At 44.1% G+C, this 18924-nt stretch overlaps 1 protein-coding gene across 2 annotated transcripts in view; it reads right to left on the reverse strand.

Moving 5' to 3' along the window:
- Nucleotides 1-13536: 13536 nt before the first annotated feature.
- The window catches only part of Rcan2 (regulator of calcineurin 2), a 212208-nt gene continuing 206820 nt past the window's right edge, over nt 13537-18924 (reverse strand). For both annotated transcript variants that reach the window (XM_021643193.2, XM_021643194.2), the window contains one exon: nt 13537-16116. In XM_021643193.2, the coding sequence (XP_021498868.1) occupies nt 15956-16116 (161 nt within the window). In that variant the 3' untranslated portion in view covers nt 13537-15955. The remainder of the gene's footprint in view (nt 16117-18924) is intronic.

Genomic DNA, 18924 nt, shown 5'->3' on the forward strand with positions numbered 1-18924 from the left:
TCACAGTCCATCATTGCGAGGAACCAGTGTATAGACCCAAGGCAGAAATCTGAAGGCAGGAATCGTGGAAGAGTATTGCTTACCAGCTCTCTCTCTGGCTTATGCTCCGACAGCTTTCCTATATATCCCAGGACCACCTGCGCTGGAGTGGGACTGCCCCCAGGGACAGCCCTCTTCCCATAGGAATCACCAATCAAGACAGTCTCTTGCAGACATGACCATGGGCCAGTATGATCGAGAAAATTCTTCAGTTCCCTGGTGACTCTAGGTTGTGTAAAGCTGACAATCAAAATTAACTGGGGCAGCCACTGAGATGTGGGTGAATAGTCCAAGAAATGGGAAACAAGCCAACAAAGTAGATGACATGGGTCCTAGGTAGGACTGTCTGTTAGCCAGCTCTCTTCTTCACACTTTCCCCTTTCCGTGGGTGCCTTGAACCTCACGGAAACCCAGTGGAGCACAGACTTTCTCCCTCTTAGGATGAGGCTCATCTGTGGCTATCCCTATCCTTTTCATTCTTTCTCTCTTCTCTACAGAGATGCCTGTGTCCTGTGATTGGTCTGTGGAGAGCCTGGTTCCTTTAATCTGATAAATGGGGCTGGGCTATTGGGCCCCTGAGCCCTATGGTAGTCTGCAGCTATACCGCAAAACAGAACAGAACAAAACAAAAAGCTATGTAGAGGGTTTGAAATTTCTAGTAGCCATATTAAAATTAAAAGAAGTCTGTAAAATAAACCTTTACAATACATGTAGCTCAGTATGCACGTGATTTCAGCACACTGCACTGGCTACCTCTCAGTTGCTCCTAAGACACCATTGTTAGTGTCATAACAGTTCTAGACTTGATCTTTGTGCCATGCTGTGACCCAAACTCTGGTGATTCAAAGACTAGCATCTCAGCCAGCTACTAAGATGTGCTAGGCAAACCTGTAAACCCACTGCTCTGTGGCAAAGGAGTCCTTATTGGGCTCTTCACCTTCTCCGCTTAAGCAGATATCTAGTTTGCATATTTACTGAAATGGTTCTTAATATCCTGGGAATTTTTAGGAAGAGACAGAATGTGGGGAAAGTAACACAATACGCTTATTTTTGTGTGCTGTTTCGGGTCAATCTTATAAAGACCAAGGAAACCCAGGCTGGTGTCATGGATGGACATACTGTGTCTTGATTTCCCCTTCTGTTTGTCTCTTTGAGGTCCCTTGCCCTTTTAGTGTTTGCTTGTCTCCTCTTTCGATAGACAGCCAAGTCCTGAAAACCTTGAGTTCTCTATATCAGGAATACAGTCTTTAAATGAAATTAGTCGGAAGAGCTAATAAATGTGCTATAAATAATATGATTATAAATCACATAATTTCTCCATATTCAACCCTCTATAAGAAACTACAATGGGGCTTCTGAGGTGGCTCAGAGGGTTAGATGCTTCCTATGAAGCCTGATGACCCAAGTTTGATTGACTTTGGTCTCTGGGACCCACATGGCAGAAGGAGAGAGCCGACTCCCAAAATGTGTTCTCTGAGCTCCACACATATACTCTGGCAGGCACCCACCCTGCCACCATACCCTACAAAATAAAGGTAATCAAAAAATTTTAAGCAGGATAAAATTTCAAATCTTGGGTATTGATAGCAGCAGTGACCTCAACCAAAAATTCAAGTCTAAAATGAAATATTTATCTGTAAAACAAACAAATAAACCATAATAACAAAACCCCAAACACTTATACTGTCTTTTTTTTCCTCCATTGCATCATAAAGGTGTGTCCATATGTACCATGTGCACACCCATAATGTATACATGCATAGATACATTGCAAACACAGGGCTTCATGTGTGTTTGCTCAACATTCTACCACTGAGCTAGATCACCAGCCCACAGCTACACATAACACAATATCTAGTAAACAAGCAGGTAGATAGGTAGAGTCCAGTCTTTCGACAGTAGGACATGGGGTTGTCACCGCCAGAGTTCATGCTAGAGAACTATGTAATCAGATTACAAAAGCTAGCAAAAAATAACCCACACTCATACTGTTTTAAACAAGTTTATGATTCTGTGTCAAACTGTACCCATAGTTGCAGGTTGGGCACTCGGAGAAACTTCTCAGGGGATAAGAAGTTGGTGGTGGCTGCTCTTTGATTGGTTCTACTGTTTGACAATACCACCTTTACTCTACCATCCTGTAGCACTGGTATTCTTTAAGCACTTGACTCCTGGTCACACAGGGCTCTTGATACTGTAGACTGAATCCCAGCTGAAGGAAAAAAGGCATTCTTAGAAAAAACAAAAAACAAAAAACAAACAAACAAAAACAGTCTGTGACCTGCACCTTCCCCATGCCTGTAGCTGCAAGAGAATCGGGGTTGGGGGGTAGGGGAGTGCGGCATTTGTTTCTAGTCCCCAAGGAGGCAACTGTAAGAGAATGTTAACTTGGTGAGGTGGCAATAACATCAGGTGTGTTAGTTTACCTAGGCTGCAGAACTTGCACGATCTTAACATTCCAAGTATTTTACAGATAATATTTGATTTGATCTTCACAGCTGCTTTTCGGTGTATGTCCTTTCAGTGCCCTCCCCCTTTTAAGGACTTAAAGAGGTCAATTAGTTTACCCAAATCACACAGAAATTCCTTCGTAGTTTTGCCCGCCTTCCTCAGCACTGTTACTAAATAGCCACCTCTATTCTCATGGAGCTTTTCTTCCACACACCTTCACTTAACTTGGAAATGCTTGATTGATATTGTTTTTCCCCCATGGAGGCAGAGTGAGGGAGAGGAAAGATTTCTGGCTCAAGAAATTAGGCCAGCATGATATATTTTCTGAGATAAGAAGAACATTTTTTTTTTTTTTTTTGTCAGGCATTACATAAGTTCCATCTTGGGTCGGTTTAGTAGGTGGTACCTGTCAGTCATCGCAGTGGCTGGTAGAAAGTAGTAGGTGTATGCAGTGCAGAAGAAATTTCATGGAATTAACTAGAAGACTGATGATCACATGAAGCCAAACTAGTATCACTTGCCTAGACTCCTCTTTTCTCACGAATTAATGAGGTAATTGTTTTGTTTGTTTGTTTGTTTATCAGCAAGGCAGGAGAAATGGAGAGATGACTGATGAATAAGAGCGACTTTTCTGCTCACCAACACTGGTAGGCATCATCTAAGATAGGCCAGGTGATGCCCATTTCCTGATACCACGGGTGATTTGAACCTAGAGACTTGCCTTTAGTGAATAAAACAAGCAACGGCAATGAGAGGAAAGCCACGGTCAAATCATAGGCAGCTATGACCTCTAGGTTCTTGGAAGACTCCTATTGTTTTCTTGGCTATCATGCCTGGGGAAGGAAACAGCCAGGTTGCGTATTCCCCTGGGGCAGTAATTATAGTCAGTTCTATGTAAATATGGTCAGTTCTCACTGACCATCATCCCTACAGACAACTGAAGTGGCCAGTACAACAAACAGCCCATAAAGAACTGCTAAATGAGTGAGCATAGAGGGAGGTCCTTCACCAGCCAAATGTTCAGACAGGCCCCAGCCCTGGTAGACAACTTGAGCTCAGCCTTTGTTAGTTCTTCAAGTAGAGCAGGACTCCCAACATGCAGATATGGGAAGGATAAATGTATGCTGTTCAACTGCTAAGTTTGTGGTGATTTATTCAATGGCAATAGATAACAAACTCAAAGAGTTAAGATGGGACATTGGGCCTTGTGGCCGTGAGCTGGCTGTATGTCTGCCTAGTCTAAGAGTCAAGAGACTGTTTCCAAAGAGATGACCTATTTGGCAAATTAAAACCAGCTCTGAAAAAAATTTAAAAATAAAATAAAAATAAAACCAGCTGTGAGAAGCAAAGCATTTGGCTCACTGGAATAAGAAAACCCTAAGCAGGAGGCAGCCATATTTGGAGCAGATACTGAGCGGCAGCAGCTGATGCACGAGCCAGGTGCACTGTGGGAGCAGTGGCAGAACACGGAGAGGCAGAAAAAACCAAACATAAGCATGCAGCAAGGCTTTCTACAGTGTTGGGACAGTCAAATAATGATCAGGAGAGTTATCGATTTTCCTTATCTCAACAAGTAAAGAAATGAATGATTTTATCAGATGAACGAAAGGAAAAAAAAAATCAAGATGGTGAGCACAGCCATTCGGGTTGTTTTGGCTCACATTTTGAGGGAGAAGGAGGAAGTCTATCTTGTGTGAAGATATGGCAGCAGGAGAATGAGGCAGTTGGTCAAATCGAGTCTGCAGTCAGGAAACAGAGAGAGGTGGACATTGGTGGTCTGCTTACATTCTCCTTCTCATCCTAGCCCCTGGGACATCACTGCCCACATCCATGTGGTTTTTCTTTTTCCAGTTAAGCCTATCTGGAAACTTCCTTAAAGTTACACTCAGGTGTAGTCCTATGGCTAGGCTATGTTTCGTTCAGCTGATAATAAGCATTAGCCACATGTTCTATCTCTCTCAAGTGGTCTGCATGCTCTCTTCATGAATGACTTTGGGCTTCTATAATGAAGTACTAAAGCCTGGGTGGCTTAAATCACAAAATTCTGTTTCCTTGCAGGCCTGGAAGCTGAAGGTCTAAAGACAAAGCTGTGCTCAAGATTGTATTCTGTTGAAGCCTTTCTCCCCAGCAGCAGACAACTACCTTCCCATGGTTTCTTCACATGCCCTTCCTCAGGGGTCAGGCATTCCTCTGAGGAGGTCAGAGACCAACAATCCTTGAGTGTTCTCTTCTTTTCCTATGAGAGTCCTGGGGATTGATTGAACTCGGGTTGTCAGGCTTGGCCAAAATCACTTTTACCCACTGAGTCATATCATCAGTCCCCTCTTGTCCTTCTTATAAGAAAACTATTCCCACAGAGCTAATTAATGATCAGGCACCGTCTCCAAATATATTTGCTTTAGGAGTTATGGCTTCCCTATAGAATTCTTAGGGAGATACAGCTCAGTCAATAGCACTTCAGAGCCACGAGGTATCTATAAAAGGTATGGTCAGCTAGGATAGGAAGGTAGGCTGCTTTGTTTTGTTTTCAGTAAGATGCCTTTTCAAGGACTACTGCAATTTTGGGGCACAAATCAGCCTTCAATAAACACTCATTGATCAAAAGAATGAATGGCAGACTATTCTCTGATTCTTTGAGCTTGAGAAATATGTGAGAACTGGCCAGGTAAACAGATGCTATTTTTTCAGTAAAAAGCATATGGTTTTCATAAAGTCCCTTTCCAGTTTTATTAGAATTATAAATTCTACTGGGATTCCAAATCATCTGATGTGTTTACATCTTTCATCTTTAAGGCAATAAAGCATTTAAAAGTTTATCAGGCATTTTTAGACAATGACCTTGGGCATTGTCTAAAATACCTGATAAAAGTATTTTAGACAAAATAAAGGTCATTGTCTAAAATACCTGATAAACTTTTAAATGCTTTATTGTCTTAAACATAGTTTTTTTTTAAACCTGTTTTTGCAATATCAAAATAAGGTACCCTTTTTAGGAATGAAGTCACAAAATATAACCATAATTTTAAAAGGCAAAACCAAATTTTATCAATGTAAACAATTCAGTCCTTTTAAAATCAATATCAAGCGCATTATTTTAATGTTGGCTGCCAGCAAGAGAAGTTCCTATATATAAACACATGGAGGTGAAGTTTTAATATTTTATAAAAACATAGTTTTAAACCTTATTATTTTATAATCCTGGTTTTTAAAACAGGACAGAAATTATGTGAAGTATTGATTACCAATATATTTAATAATCAATACTACAATATTATATATATCAAGATATATAGAACATAGTTAACATATATTCAAAACAAACAAACAAAATTATAAAACTTATTTTTATTCCCTTTAGCTGTAATTTCAAGGGAGTAACATCTTGTTACCTGTTAAATCCAATTTTTATGACCATAGAGGCTTGCAGCTTTTTTTTTTTTTTTTTTACCTGAGAAGCTGCTGTTGCCCCTTTAAGAGCTGCCTGCTTGCACAGAAGCTTTAAACATTTCTCAAAACCTGTTTTAATCCATTTCAGCAGTAGCATCAACTTAAGTTTGGGTACTATAGGGCCTGGCCTCCCATATATAATCTCAAAGGGAATTAATCCTAGCTGGTAAGGGGAATTCCTAACTCTATAAAGGGAAATGGAGAGAAGCATCACCCAGTCAGTGCCAGTCTCCAAAGTCAATTTCGTTAAGGTCTCTTTTAATGTTCTGTTCATCCTCTCTACCTGTCCTGAACTTTGGGGCCTATATGCACAATGCAATCTCCAATCTGCCCCAATAAACTTAGCTACATTCTGACTTACCTTCGACACAAATGCTGGCCTATTCTTTCCTGTTTCTGTACATCTTGGCCAAATTAGTGGGCCATCTAGAGGGTGCCTTGAGACCTGCCAACAGAGCCTGGTGGTAGACTAGGAGACATTCCCTACCTGCAGCCGTATTGTAATCCCAATTGGGCCTCTTACAGGGAAAGTAATCATCAATATTATGGGATCTGTAGTTGGAACTCCCGTAGTGTCTGGGACATTTTTGTGCATCTCTGAAATAATATGTCCCCACTCCTCTTGGTAAACAAGACTTGTAAAAGCTGCTGGCAATTATCCAGGTGGGCTGGTGGGTAAAAAGCAGAGAACTTTGGCATTCTGAGTTCTCCAGTTAAACCTGTGATGTGGCAAAAGGCCAATAATGATGAGATTGATTGCCATTAGCATCTGCAGGGCCCCATGGCCCGTAAGGGAAGAACTGTAGAATCTGCCTCTGGTTCCCCAGAGGGAGAAGCTGCCTGGAGGCTCTGGTCCTTGGTGCTAGACCAGATGTTGGTTCCAACCTGGACAAAGGAGCAGGAGTTGGTTGAGGAGTGGGATGGGGAGGGGGTGAAAAAATATTTCCATGGGAGTCCCATCCTGCAAAACAGATTAAGGGGGGTCGAGGGAGCCAGGGCAGTGGCCTCTGGTTTCAGAGAGCCTATGGAAGGAGGATTGTTAGTGGGGGTCAGAAAAGGCTTAATGCATGGAGGTGGATGAGTCACCAGGTCCTTCCAAACTACAATATATGGCACCTGGTCTGGGTGCCTGCATGCTTTCTGAAAGATTCTATCTTCTACCACTATCTTCCAGTGGGAAGGTAGAAGGTTCCTTCTGGTAGTCAGCCCACATTGAAGGTGGGCCATTCTGAGCTGCAGAAAGTCATCATTTTTCCTTTCCTCACATCAACTGAAAGACCATGAGCTCTAGCTTTAACCTCTCCAAAATGAGTCAGAATCAAGTCACAAGGTTTGGAAGTATTCTGTCCCATATCGTCAGTCAGTCTATTCATCAAAAGAATTCAAGAGAATTCAGAAGAAGTAAGGAGAACAATTTCAACAAAAAGTAAATCACTCATGCACAAAAAAGAACTGGCCGTCTCAGACAAAAATGAAATTAAAGGCAACAACTTACAGCCTATACCTGGGCTAACATCGCGGGACAAAACTGCCACAGAAATCACAGAAACAAAAACAGCCACAGTTTTAAACAAAAATAAAATCAAGCACTCTCAAGTAGACCCAAAACCACAAACAATTAATCACAAAAATTAAACAGTAACTCTGGGCATAACACCAAGAAAAAAACAAAAAAACAAAAAAACAAAAAACAATTACTCAAACACAGAAACCAAGTAAAACTGAAAACCTGGACTTCTCTGCCACAGAAGCTCCAGAAAACCGATCCTCACTCTGTTTCCCCTATCCCAGGAGTTCTGAGGAGGTAAAAACAGATCCTCACTCCAGTTCCCCTATCCCAGGGATTCCGAGGAGGCAGAAATTCCAGGGCAACAAAACGTCTTTTGAAGCCCCCACAGCCTAGGCCCCGACATGTCTGTCATACCTAATCTGGCTGCTCCAGTAAGCACCTCAAGGCTTTTCAGGATAAGAAAAAAAAAATAATAAAGACAAACAAACATTTAAAGCAGACGGACAACATAGAAGGCGTTACACTTACCTGCGGGACTAAGCTCTCTGGATCAGGAGTCCTAGAGGGCTTGAGGCATCCCGGCCGAGCCCCCAAATGTAATGCCAGGTTCACGGGACCCTCAGAGACTACCAGGAGACTACTCAATGCAATTGCAAGAGCGATTAAACTCGGGACCCAAGTCTCACTGACGCAGCAGTAGAGAAGTGGGACCCTGATCTCTGAGTGAACAGGATTTTTAAAGGGAAAGTCTCTGAGCCAGGGGGTTTCTATGGCAGCAAGCAGGGGGGCACAAGCCTTGGCATTACAGAATTGGGTGAAGTTTAGCAGGGCAGGATGACCTTTTCTGCAGCACACAATCACAATGGCTAAGGCATATAATCACAATGGCTATTTTTCTAAACCACATCTGAAACATTGGGCAGAATTTTCCCATCCGATTCTCAACCGATTCCCATTGATTATTGCCAGGGAGTTTATCTCTATTTTCTATGAAGTATTTATTCTCTTATATTTCCCGGAGGCTGTTGCTAGGAGAGTTAACTTTGTTTTCTGCCAGGTGTACATTCTGTGATATTTCCTGGTACCTGAATTCAGTTCCCAGTCAAGATCCTTATTTCAAAATGGAGTTATATTCAGGCTAACTTAAACTCTTCAGAGACAGGCTCAGTCTTTGTGTGGATAGGAGAGTATGGGCTGTAGATCAGAGTAGTCTCACCTATGTGAACATGAAACACTGTCTACAGTGTAGAAAGTTCAGCCTCACATTTTAGCTTAGAAAATCTCACAAGTATGTATGATCCCTCCAAGGTTGATCAGTGTAGACCTCATGGTTCTTTATCCTTAGAAGTAGAGCCATCTGCCTGCAGGATAGAGTGAACAAGAGTGTGGCTGGTCCTCTGTTTCTATATCAGCTGTGCAAATGAATGCTGAAGACAGGCAGATGCTTTTCCAACTTGCAGGCACTTATGGAATTGTCTAGTATGTAGGCTGGGGGGAGGGTGTAACTCATGTTAGAGCATTTACCAGAACCACGAGATCGTTGTTCAGCATCATTGATCCATGTTAGGAAGGTGAGGACAAAGCTGGATAGAAAGGGCTTTTGCAATTCTAGAGAGCTCAGAGAGATGGAGTGAGAGTTGGTTATGCCAGCATACATCTTTAATTCCAGCACCTGAAAGGCAGAAGTAGGTGAGTCTGAAGCCAGCCTGGTCTACATAGTAAGTCCCAAGCCAGCCAGGGATACACAGACATAGACCCTGTCTCAGAAAATAATTGTTGGCTAGTAGATAAAGCTGACTTGGATGAAGCCTCCACTTTTCTGGAACCAAAATAGACAGTGCCTGTGGACAGTAGATGCTGAGAATTCAGTCTTTGAGTAGGCAAGGGGCTACTCAAAGCTAGCTTCTCCAAGATGTAGTTTCTGAGAATGAGACGGATATGCAGGAGGTAGACTGGGGAGTCTTTAGTGCCTGTACCTGTGAGAGACTAGAAGAAAATGAGTATAGACTGGGGGAAAGCTTGAACTGAGATGCAGATGCCCCAGTGAATCCCACAGGAGCTCTGGAGCTGGGGTAGCCCAGGGCACGGTCTCCCTTCACTCTGACCAATCACTGCAGGTAGCCTATGCCGGAAAAGGCAGTGTAACAGGACATGGGGGACTCCTCTGGGCTTAGTTCAGAGTCTGGCCTCCGTGGCAGGTCCCGAGTATGAATGCCTCTACTGCAAAGCAGAAACTGGGGTTCACACACAGCACAGTGACTCTCTTGAGTGTGGAATTTGGGATATACTGTAGAGGCAAGTGTATATCATGCTTTAAGAATAAAAACACTTTACAGCCAAACACAGACTGCTTGGAATGCCCATCATCTCAGTGATGTTTCCAACTTGCCACAGAGGCCCCATGGTTCTCCATAAGCCTAAGTTTTCAGACCGAACACTTTAGTAAGAATGGAAAATTATGCCAAAGAGCCAAGGGGAGACATATGAGATTCCAGAGTGAAATATTTCAAGCATGTTACCTGATTTTGAGTCTCTCCCCCCCCCCGCCTTTTTTTTTTTTTTTTTTTTTTTTGCCACCAAGGCAACATCCTCCAGAAACTCCACTACTGTCTTTGAAAATAGCAGGGAAATGAGTTTGAGAGAAAACATTTTGCTTGAAATTTTCCCTTACTCTGATTGCATAAATCTAAGAGGAGAGTCTGCCAAGAGTTCAGTGATGCTTTGCAAGGTGGCTTTTGGTAGGGACACACTGTACCAGCAGCTGAATGAGTCTTTTCCTGAATAACTGACTTATCATCTTTTATAACCTGCTCTGTCCCCTGCCCCTGCACCAAGGCCTTCCAAGTGACTTGAGGAGGGAAAAGAAAAGTCTTCGCTTTTCTAGAGCCAGTGTGTAGGGACAGTACCTGTTGATCGCAGATGCTGAGAATTCAGTTTGAGTAATTAAGTGGGTCCAGTTCCCATACCGCAAAGTGTCTGTATGTTTAGAATTCTGGCTTTGGGAAAGAAACATCCCCCACTTGTGCTGGGATTCATCTGATGGATGGGATAATGTTATCTCCCTGGTGAAAACTCTTCTAATTGTGATGATAATGAATTCCCAGATGCTCTCACGTAGCTCAGATAAAACTGGGTCCTCCTGTGGGAACATGCTTGACCTTGATCCACTACGTCTCTGCCGTGCTGAAAACACCCTTGAGGTTATTAAAAAAATGACCAGCATTTCCAAGCTCAATACCTTTACTCTTGCCTCCCCAGTGCTCCTCGCTTGGTACCGCCGTGGCGTTCTCTTCAGTTCGAGTACAGGGTGTGACAACTAGTGTTGTCAGCTTCGCAGAACCTAGAATCTCCCAGGTGACCTGGCACACCTGTGAGGTTACATTTACCTAGGAACACCTATGAAGGGGTTAACTGCTTAGGTTAATTGGGAAGGGTTTCCCACCAAAAGTAGGCAGAGCCATTTCCTACGCTCCAGGCCCGTACTGAATAAAAAGGGAAAAATAGCTGAACACAGGTATCCGATGCTCTCTGCTTCTTGCTTTGGGTGCTACATGACCGATCGCCCCTAGCTCCTGCTACCGTGACCCGCTGCAGCAATGGACCACAGTCTTGAACTGTGAACCCGCATAAATCCTCCCTTGCTAAGTGTCTTTTTGTCAGGGCATTTAACAGGAAGGAAATGAAGACTCGGTGGCTTCTCTTCTCAGCCTTGCTGTCCTGAACCTTCACTCTAGTTTCTGGTCTCTCAGTGAGCTGTTGCTGTTTGTCACTGTACTTCATGGTCAGCATTTGGGGGCATGTGTGTGCTTCTTGTGTCATTCCCACACAAGATTCAGTTCCCTAAAGTGATGGGAACCGTAAGTGCTCACACACTGAAAGCCGAGAGTCAGGCAGTGTAAGTGTCTCTTGGGGAAACACTCTCTGTGCTTGCATTCTGGGCTTTTTACTGAAAAAGCACTCTTGGTTTTAAGTGAATATTTGTACAAGAGATGACTGGGGCCCACTTTCAGTGTGAAGACCTCCCCAGCCCCCGCATACAACGGTGTTTCATTCCTTCTCACTCCTATGAGGGTTCTATTTTGACTAAAGCTAACTTTCTTGATATATCATTGGTTAAATAAATCGTATGCTTGGGGATTCAAATCTAGACACAGAATGTATACGGCTCTCTGGAGAGGGCCATATGTTCCTGCTCCATCAACACCTTCCCAAAGGCAACCCTGGTTATAATTCTCATCAATCTAGTTCTTCCTAAATTCTTTTCTTAGTATGTATATGATGTGTGTGTGTTATTTTTCTATGAGAGCATACTATGTCAGAGATCACACTTGTGGATGCCAGAGGACCACCTTTGTTGTCAGCCCTCGACTTCCATCTTGTTTGTTAGTCAGGGACCCTCTTGCTGTTCGTCACCGCACTGGGTACTCTGGTCTAGCTGGTCTGGGAGCTTTTGGGGGGCAGGAATGCTCCTGCTTCCATCTTCCACCGTGTGTTGTCTGGGGTTACAGGTATGCACCACAGTGTCCAGGTGTAGCATGGGATCTAGGATCCAAGTTGAGGTGTTCAGGAGTTCTTGACACGTGTTTTTACATGCTGAGCTGTTTTTCTGGCCATTTAGCATGATTCTCAACTCCCTAACTGGAACAATGTGTTAAGTAATACATACATATATATGTATATAATACATGACACACATATACGTTTATATAAGCTTATATTCATATATGTATATTTATATTTTAAATTTAAATATATTTTTAAAATTAAAGTATATAAAAAGTATGTATGTGTATATCCAACAGTATCTTCAAAATGTGTTTATGCTGTGACATGCATTAGCTTTCTAATTTGTTTGTTCGACATTTGAAGGACGTTTGAGTTGCAAGCAGTTAACGGCTCCTGGTCGCTCTGCTCCAGGCGTTATCGTACGTATTTTTAAACTGATATGCCCACTCTCCTGTGTGTGCTTCGGAGTGGAAGAGCCTCGGGCAGGCACGCACATGGGCTGGTGGTTACCGCCCAAGTGTCCTCAGAAGAGCATTGGCTCTTCACACAGCCCCCTCCCCCCGCAGCCTTACCAGCCCCTCCCAGCCCTGCACACTCCATCTAAGCCACTCTGCAGCTACAGGCCAGGCATGCTCACCTCTGAGGTTCGTCCCTGACTGGCAAGAGTGGGTGGGGAGCACCTTTTACTGGTGGTCGTCTCATGGTTATGAGTCATCGGGTAGTGGAGGTGTGTGTTTGTGTACGGGAACTGCCCCGTGTAGGTTAATCTTTCAAAGGAAAGCATCGTCTGTCTTTATGACTGGCTTCTAGAGTGGTGGACTTCAACCTGTAGGGTGTGACCCCCTAAAGACCATTGGAAAACACAGATATTTGCATCACCATTCGTAACGTTAGCAAAATCACCCTTACGAAGCAGCAACAAAACTAATTCTATGGTTGGGGCTAACCACACCACGAAGAACTCTGTGAAGGGGTCGCTGCTTTAGGAGGCCTAAGGACCACCGCACTAGAGCTTGGCTCTAGGTCATTTGAGCATGCTGTGCATACCATCTACGTTCTTCCAGTACAGAATTCTCTTTTTGATTCTCCTCATCCTTGTTCTGTCAGTGGGTGGACGGAAGCCCCGACTTCAAGCACACATAGTAAGACCATCTTTTAGATTCTGCTAGTCTTTTCTTTTGTCTCTTTTAAGGTTTCTCCTTCAGGGGATTTTTCTGCTAGTGTTTTTAAAGAACACGGAGGGCAGATGTTAAGAGATGATGCCCTTAGCATAGTCGAAATGGCCCTTGGGACCAATATGATTGAACCTGACAGGAAAACACTCCCTTGAGCCCCTCGTATGAGAAGCCAACCCACCCACCTCTCCACACTTAATCAAATCACTGCTCCTTCATGGGGCCGGGACGTTACCAGCTTCCCTCTCGGTTCATAAGGAAGAATGGCAGCAGGTTAGTTACACACATTGGTAACGACTTAGAAAAACTCGGAGCTGCGTTGCACTCCACTCCCCCGCCCCCGCCCCACCCGGCATCTCAGGAACGCGTGAGTCAGGCAGACGACCCAGGAATGACACCGCACAGACGTTCATTCACCAGATATATTTGAACTCTAAGCTCTTTGAGCTGTACACGTGCACAAATGATTCAGTTGGTGGAAACCTTCCCCTTCCCCTTCCCCTCCATCTAACACATTTCAGACGTGAAAGAGCGCTAAAGAGGTTTGCACAATGTGCGTCATGGAAGCGTTGAAGCGGTTTTGACTTTCACAGTGTTGGGAGGTCCCGCTACTTCTGTCTCCTCGGGGGAGAGCGCCCCCTCCCCGCTCCCCGTGCTCAACCTATGGAGAGAACCCCTACATCTGCAGCAGGTTGACATTGACACATGGTGATTCAGTTTCCTAAGACTGGGCCATCCAGAACACTGAATTTTTAATGCCAACACAATTTAGTAATGCCAGCTGTCAATGAATTGGAAATTTCTGCTATCACCATTTGAAACACAGATATTTTCCAAATATCTCACTCATTTAGATTTTTTTTTTTTCCAGAACCTGCATCCTGAAAATTAAGGTGGGTTAGAAAGCCAGCCTCTGGCAGGTAGTTGATTGCTGTAACCAATCTGTCTGCACAGCTGAGTTCAATGTTTCCGCCACTAGAGGGCATCATCTCTCCACTATTTGTTTTGTTGATCAACGAAAACCACCAAAACCTTCCGCAACAAAGTCAAGTCAAAGCTTTTGCTTATTGTACACTCCTCAGATCTGATTTCGAAAAGCAGACTTATTTTCCCTGTGGAAACGCAGGACTCCACAAGCAATGCTGTCCTCAGTTTCAACCGTACTGTTCTGCATCCAGTAATATATTGCTATATTCACAGTAGAACGGACTTTAATTTTCTGAGTCTAGGTTTGAAGTTTCTATTGAAACTAACATACACCTTAGTCAAGAAAACCACAATAATCCCTCCATCGGGTGCCTGTGTTAGTGTTCTTGTGTGTTTTTCTGAGGCTTAGGTCATGAAAGTACTTGCCCATTCTGTGGTAAATGGTAAATTGCATCCAAAATTACTAGTTAATGAACAGGAATAGATGAGGCTTGAAACATGGAGCAGAAAGTATGGTTCTGTAGGTGTATCTTCTGTAATGCACTTTGGGCTAGAGAAATACAAAAGTCACACGTAACAAACACGAGGAACCTTTGAGCACGTGGCGCTGGATGGGTGGGGCTGCCCTCCGCTTCTCCACCATCCTTTCGTGCTCTGAGATGCTCAGCTGTGTCTACGTTCTGGGGGTTGTCATCACCCAAGTTGTTTACAACTGACACTTGGGTCTTTGTTTTAAAAACAGGTGGGCTTGACAGCAAAGAGGTTGGCTAGCTGGTTATATATTGGCATGAGAGATCGCTGTGCCTGTTTACAGCTCAGCATTAGCTGTAGTTGCATGTAATAGTAGCAGATTATCTACATTAGAATCAGAACGCATTCAGAAGCAACACAGGTATGATGTCCATAAGCAGCTAATGGTTGAACAATCACTAAATTAAAAACAAACAAACAAACAAAAAACCATCCAGATTTGTTTTTAAAGCACAGCTCAAACACCTGTACAAATATACAAAGGCGGGAAGAGGGGGTTGGGGGGGGGGACAATCGTTCAGACATCATGGGACTTTTCATAATAAATAGGTGTGTCTGAAAATCTGTCTCTGCCACCCGGACAAGCCTCCCCAGTGACTCTGGGACTTCCTATGTGGCGGCGGTGTTCAGAATCTACTGAGGAATCTCTTTAGGGCCAGATTCAATTTTGCCTCCAGGAATTTGGACAGAGCTCTCTGACGTATTGCCTCAAACTGATAATGATTCCCAGACTTGTGAAGCTGAATGGTGTTGGGGGCATCCCCCGTTCTGTACAGGACACGGCTGGGACACCGTGAGTTGGGGGGGAGTACCCTCAAATCATCAAAATAAATGCTGGTGATCGTGCATGTCCTGGGAATGTTGGGATGTGGAGGACTGGGTGAGACCAGACTGGGGTTGGGGGGGGGAATCTCATGCAGTCAAAGTCAAGTTTACTTATGGTCCTATATAAATGGCCAGGAATACACACACACACACACACACACACACACACACACACACAGGACTGAACTGGAGCAGCTCACCAGCAACATAAATGCTTGTCGTTACTGATGTCTCTGGCTTGGATCAACATGAGAGAACAGAGATACAGGCTGTGCTAATTGTTTAATAAGAAAATACTACCTTTTTTTTTTTTTCTCTAGAACTTTCTAAGTGATGGACTGTGGTTAATGGGTATGAGTTGACTGGGAGACATATCACCTTTTCCTAGCCCTTTTGTCCGAGAGGCTGAATTACAAGGAAGGAATTGCAAACAACCGAACACCCAGGGGGTTAAAGGCAATTAATTTTGTGGACGAACGACAAGGGGCGGGGGGGAGAGGGTGGGAAGCATGGTAAGAGGAGATGCGTGTTCTCATGGACGTGCTCAGTTGGACACGGAGGGTGGCGGGCCGGGACGTCGGGTTTGGATGATTTTTGGCTTTGGGGATGTCTTTGGATCCTCCTCTTCCTCCATGTCACTGTCACACACGTGCACGACAACGCTTGGTGTAGACTCAGTCCCCGCATGCAGCTCGTACTTCTCTCCTGGAAGGCAGAAGGCAGCAGGTGAGGCGGGGGGATTCTTCATGTAGCCATGGCTGTCCTTTAACTCACTGTGTAGACCAGGCTAGCTCCAATCACAGAAATCAGCTTGCCTTTACTTCCTAAGTGCTGGGGCTAAAGACATGAGCCACCATACCTGGCTAAGGGAAGGATTCCTTATTATTATTATTATTATTATTATTATTATTATTAATTCTCTCAAGTATTACATCCCGACTGCAGGTTTTCCTCCCTTCTCCCCTCCCAGCGCTCCCACCATCCACTCCCCAGTTTCTCTTCAGAAAAGGGCAGGCCTCCCGTGGATATCAACCAAATATGGTCTGTCAAAAGTTGCAGTGAGACTTCTAGGGAACTCCCCTTGTATCAAGGCTGGACAAGGCAACCCAGAAGAAGGAAACCAGGCAAGCAAGTCAGAGTCAACCCCTGCTCCCACTGTTAGGAGTCTCTCAAGAAGACCAAGCTACACAACCATAATATATGTGCAGAGGGCCTAGGTCAGACCCCTGCAGGTGCCCTGATTTTCAGTTCTGTCTCTGTGAACACCTATGAGCCTACTAGGTTAGTTGATTCTGTGGGTTTTCTTGTGATGTTCTTGACTCTTTTGGTTCCTACAATTCTTCCTTTCCCTAGGGAAGGATCCATAACAGCTGCCTTGGCAAGGTTTGCAAAAGAAGTAGGTCAACATTATTATTATTAACATCATCATCATTTGGTTTTTCAAGAAGGGGTTTCTGTGTGTAGCCTGGGCTGTCCTGGACTGGAATTGTAGACCAGGCTGGCCTCAAACTCACAGCAATCCTCCTCCTCCTACCTCCCTAAGGACTGGAACTAAAGGAGTGTACCACCATGAGTGATAGGGCAAATATTTTTAGGTTTGTTAGAAAGCCTGTGATTTAACATTGGGTGGAATGAGGCCCATTTGTCATTGTGCCCCAGCTACCATCTACCAAACAGCCAACTGCCATCTGTCTACTATCCAACCCAAAATAAGCCACTTAACCCTTAACAGCCACAACAAGCTCAACTGTTAAGTTTCAAGATGGCACTTCCATTCCGCTGGATTGTGAGGACTAGATGGATCTGATATTACCACACTTAAGCTTGTCAGTGCACGCCAAAGGCTCAGCTTGCCGTGCCCTTGGAGATGGGAGAACATTCAAGAGCTGGAGCCTCACAGAAGGAAGTCAGATAAATGAGGATACTCCTCCGAAGGGGATGATGGTACCCCTGCCCTCTCCTGCCTCCTCCTTTTCGCTTCCTGATCTCCATGAAGGGAGTGGGCCTTCTCCATCATGGCTCAGCTCCTTAGGAACTGAGTTCCACAGGGCCAAGTGAAAAGAGACTAGCATCTCTGAAACCATCAGTGAAAGTCAACTTCATTGACTGATTAGTTCAGGTGTTTTGTCACAGTGACGGGGGCTGACTCTCGAAGTCAGGTAGTCATACCTGGACTGCCTGATCCCCAGTCTGGCTGCTAATGGCTGAGTAATCTTGAGTCAAACATGTTTTGGCTAAGCTAGCCTTTAAATTCTCCTCCAGATAGATATGCAATTCCCACAACCAATGGTAATGGATCTTTGCTTGTCCAGAATCTGCAGTGGTCCTGGCATCTTCTCATCCTGCGTGTGTGGCTTGAGGGTACATGGGTGTACAAATGCACACGTGTCCATGAGCATGCATAGACTAGAAGACAGTCTTAGGTGCTGCCCCTCAGGTCCTTTTACCTTTTCTCATTTCTTTCTTGTTGTGGCTGTGTTGAAACGGGGTCTCTCACTGTCCTGGAGCTCACTGTACAGGCTAGCTTAGTTGGCTAGCAAGCTCTAGCCCCTGTGGTACAGCCTCTTGTGTGTGGACTCCGAGGACAAAACTTGAGCTCTCATGCTTATCAAGTGCGTGGAGGCACTTTAGCAAGGAAGCCATCTTTCCAGTCCCTGTTTACACTCATATCACCTCCCACACTTACCTATCTGTCTTTGTTTCACCTCAGTAAGTGTTTCCCAAACATCTCTCAAGATCCTCCCCATTTCTGGCTACACAGTATAGTCAGACAATATCTGTGCCTTCACAGCCTAGACCTGTACAGGGATTATAATCCAGCAACATGGTTACTCTGGCTGGAATACAGGTATGACCTTAGCACACACCTTTAATCCCTGTGGGTGGAAGACACACATGCCTTTAGTACACACCTTTAATCCCAAACAATAAAGGCAAAGTTAGTTTTGGGAAGGAAGCATCCATGTTTGAAAGTGACGTCTAATTGAGAGACAGACAAAGTGACCAACCCGAGAAAGATTTGACAGAATAGGATAGGCCCAACTCTCACAAGGACAGGAAAGAACAGAGTGGAAAGAAAGCAGCACAGTGGGAGAGACAGGGGAGGCAGTTTTACTGGTATAGTTTGACACAGACAGGTTGAAGTGAGAACAAGCTAGACACAGGTGAAGACAGAACAAGCCAGAGATTGAGAAAGAGCCAGAAGATTAGAAAAGATTGTTAGTTAGTTTGATGTCAAGCAGGGCAATTCTGTCAGAAGCTGAGAGAAGCCAGTTTGAGTCAGTCAGATTTCTTGGAAAGGAATTAGAGCTAGAATAGTTGAGTTGAACCAACAAGCTGGAGTTCATAAAGAAATAGAAAGGATAAGCTTATTTAGCAGTACATCTCAGAGGCTGAAAACATTCTAGGCTGAGGTGAGATTGTGCAGAGCTGAGAAGCTTCCGGGGCTAAGCCTAGGTTAGCAGATTGCCTTCAAGATAATAGTCACAATAAGTCAAATAAAAGATACAATTA

This window comes from Meriones unguiculatus, chromosome 16 (genome assembly GCF_030254825.1).
Source record: "Meriones unguiculatus strain TT.TT164.6M chromosome 16, Bangor_MerUng_6.1, whole genome shotgun sequence".
NCBI classification, from domain to species: Eukaryota; Metazoa; Chordata; class Mammalia; order Rodentia; family Muridae; genus Meriones; species Meriones unguiculatus.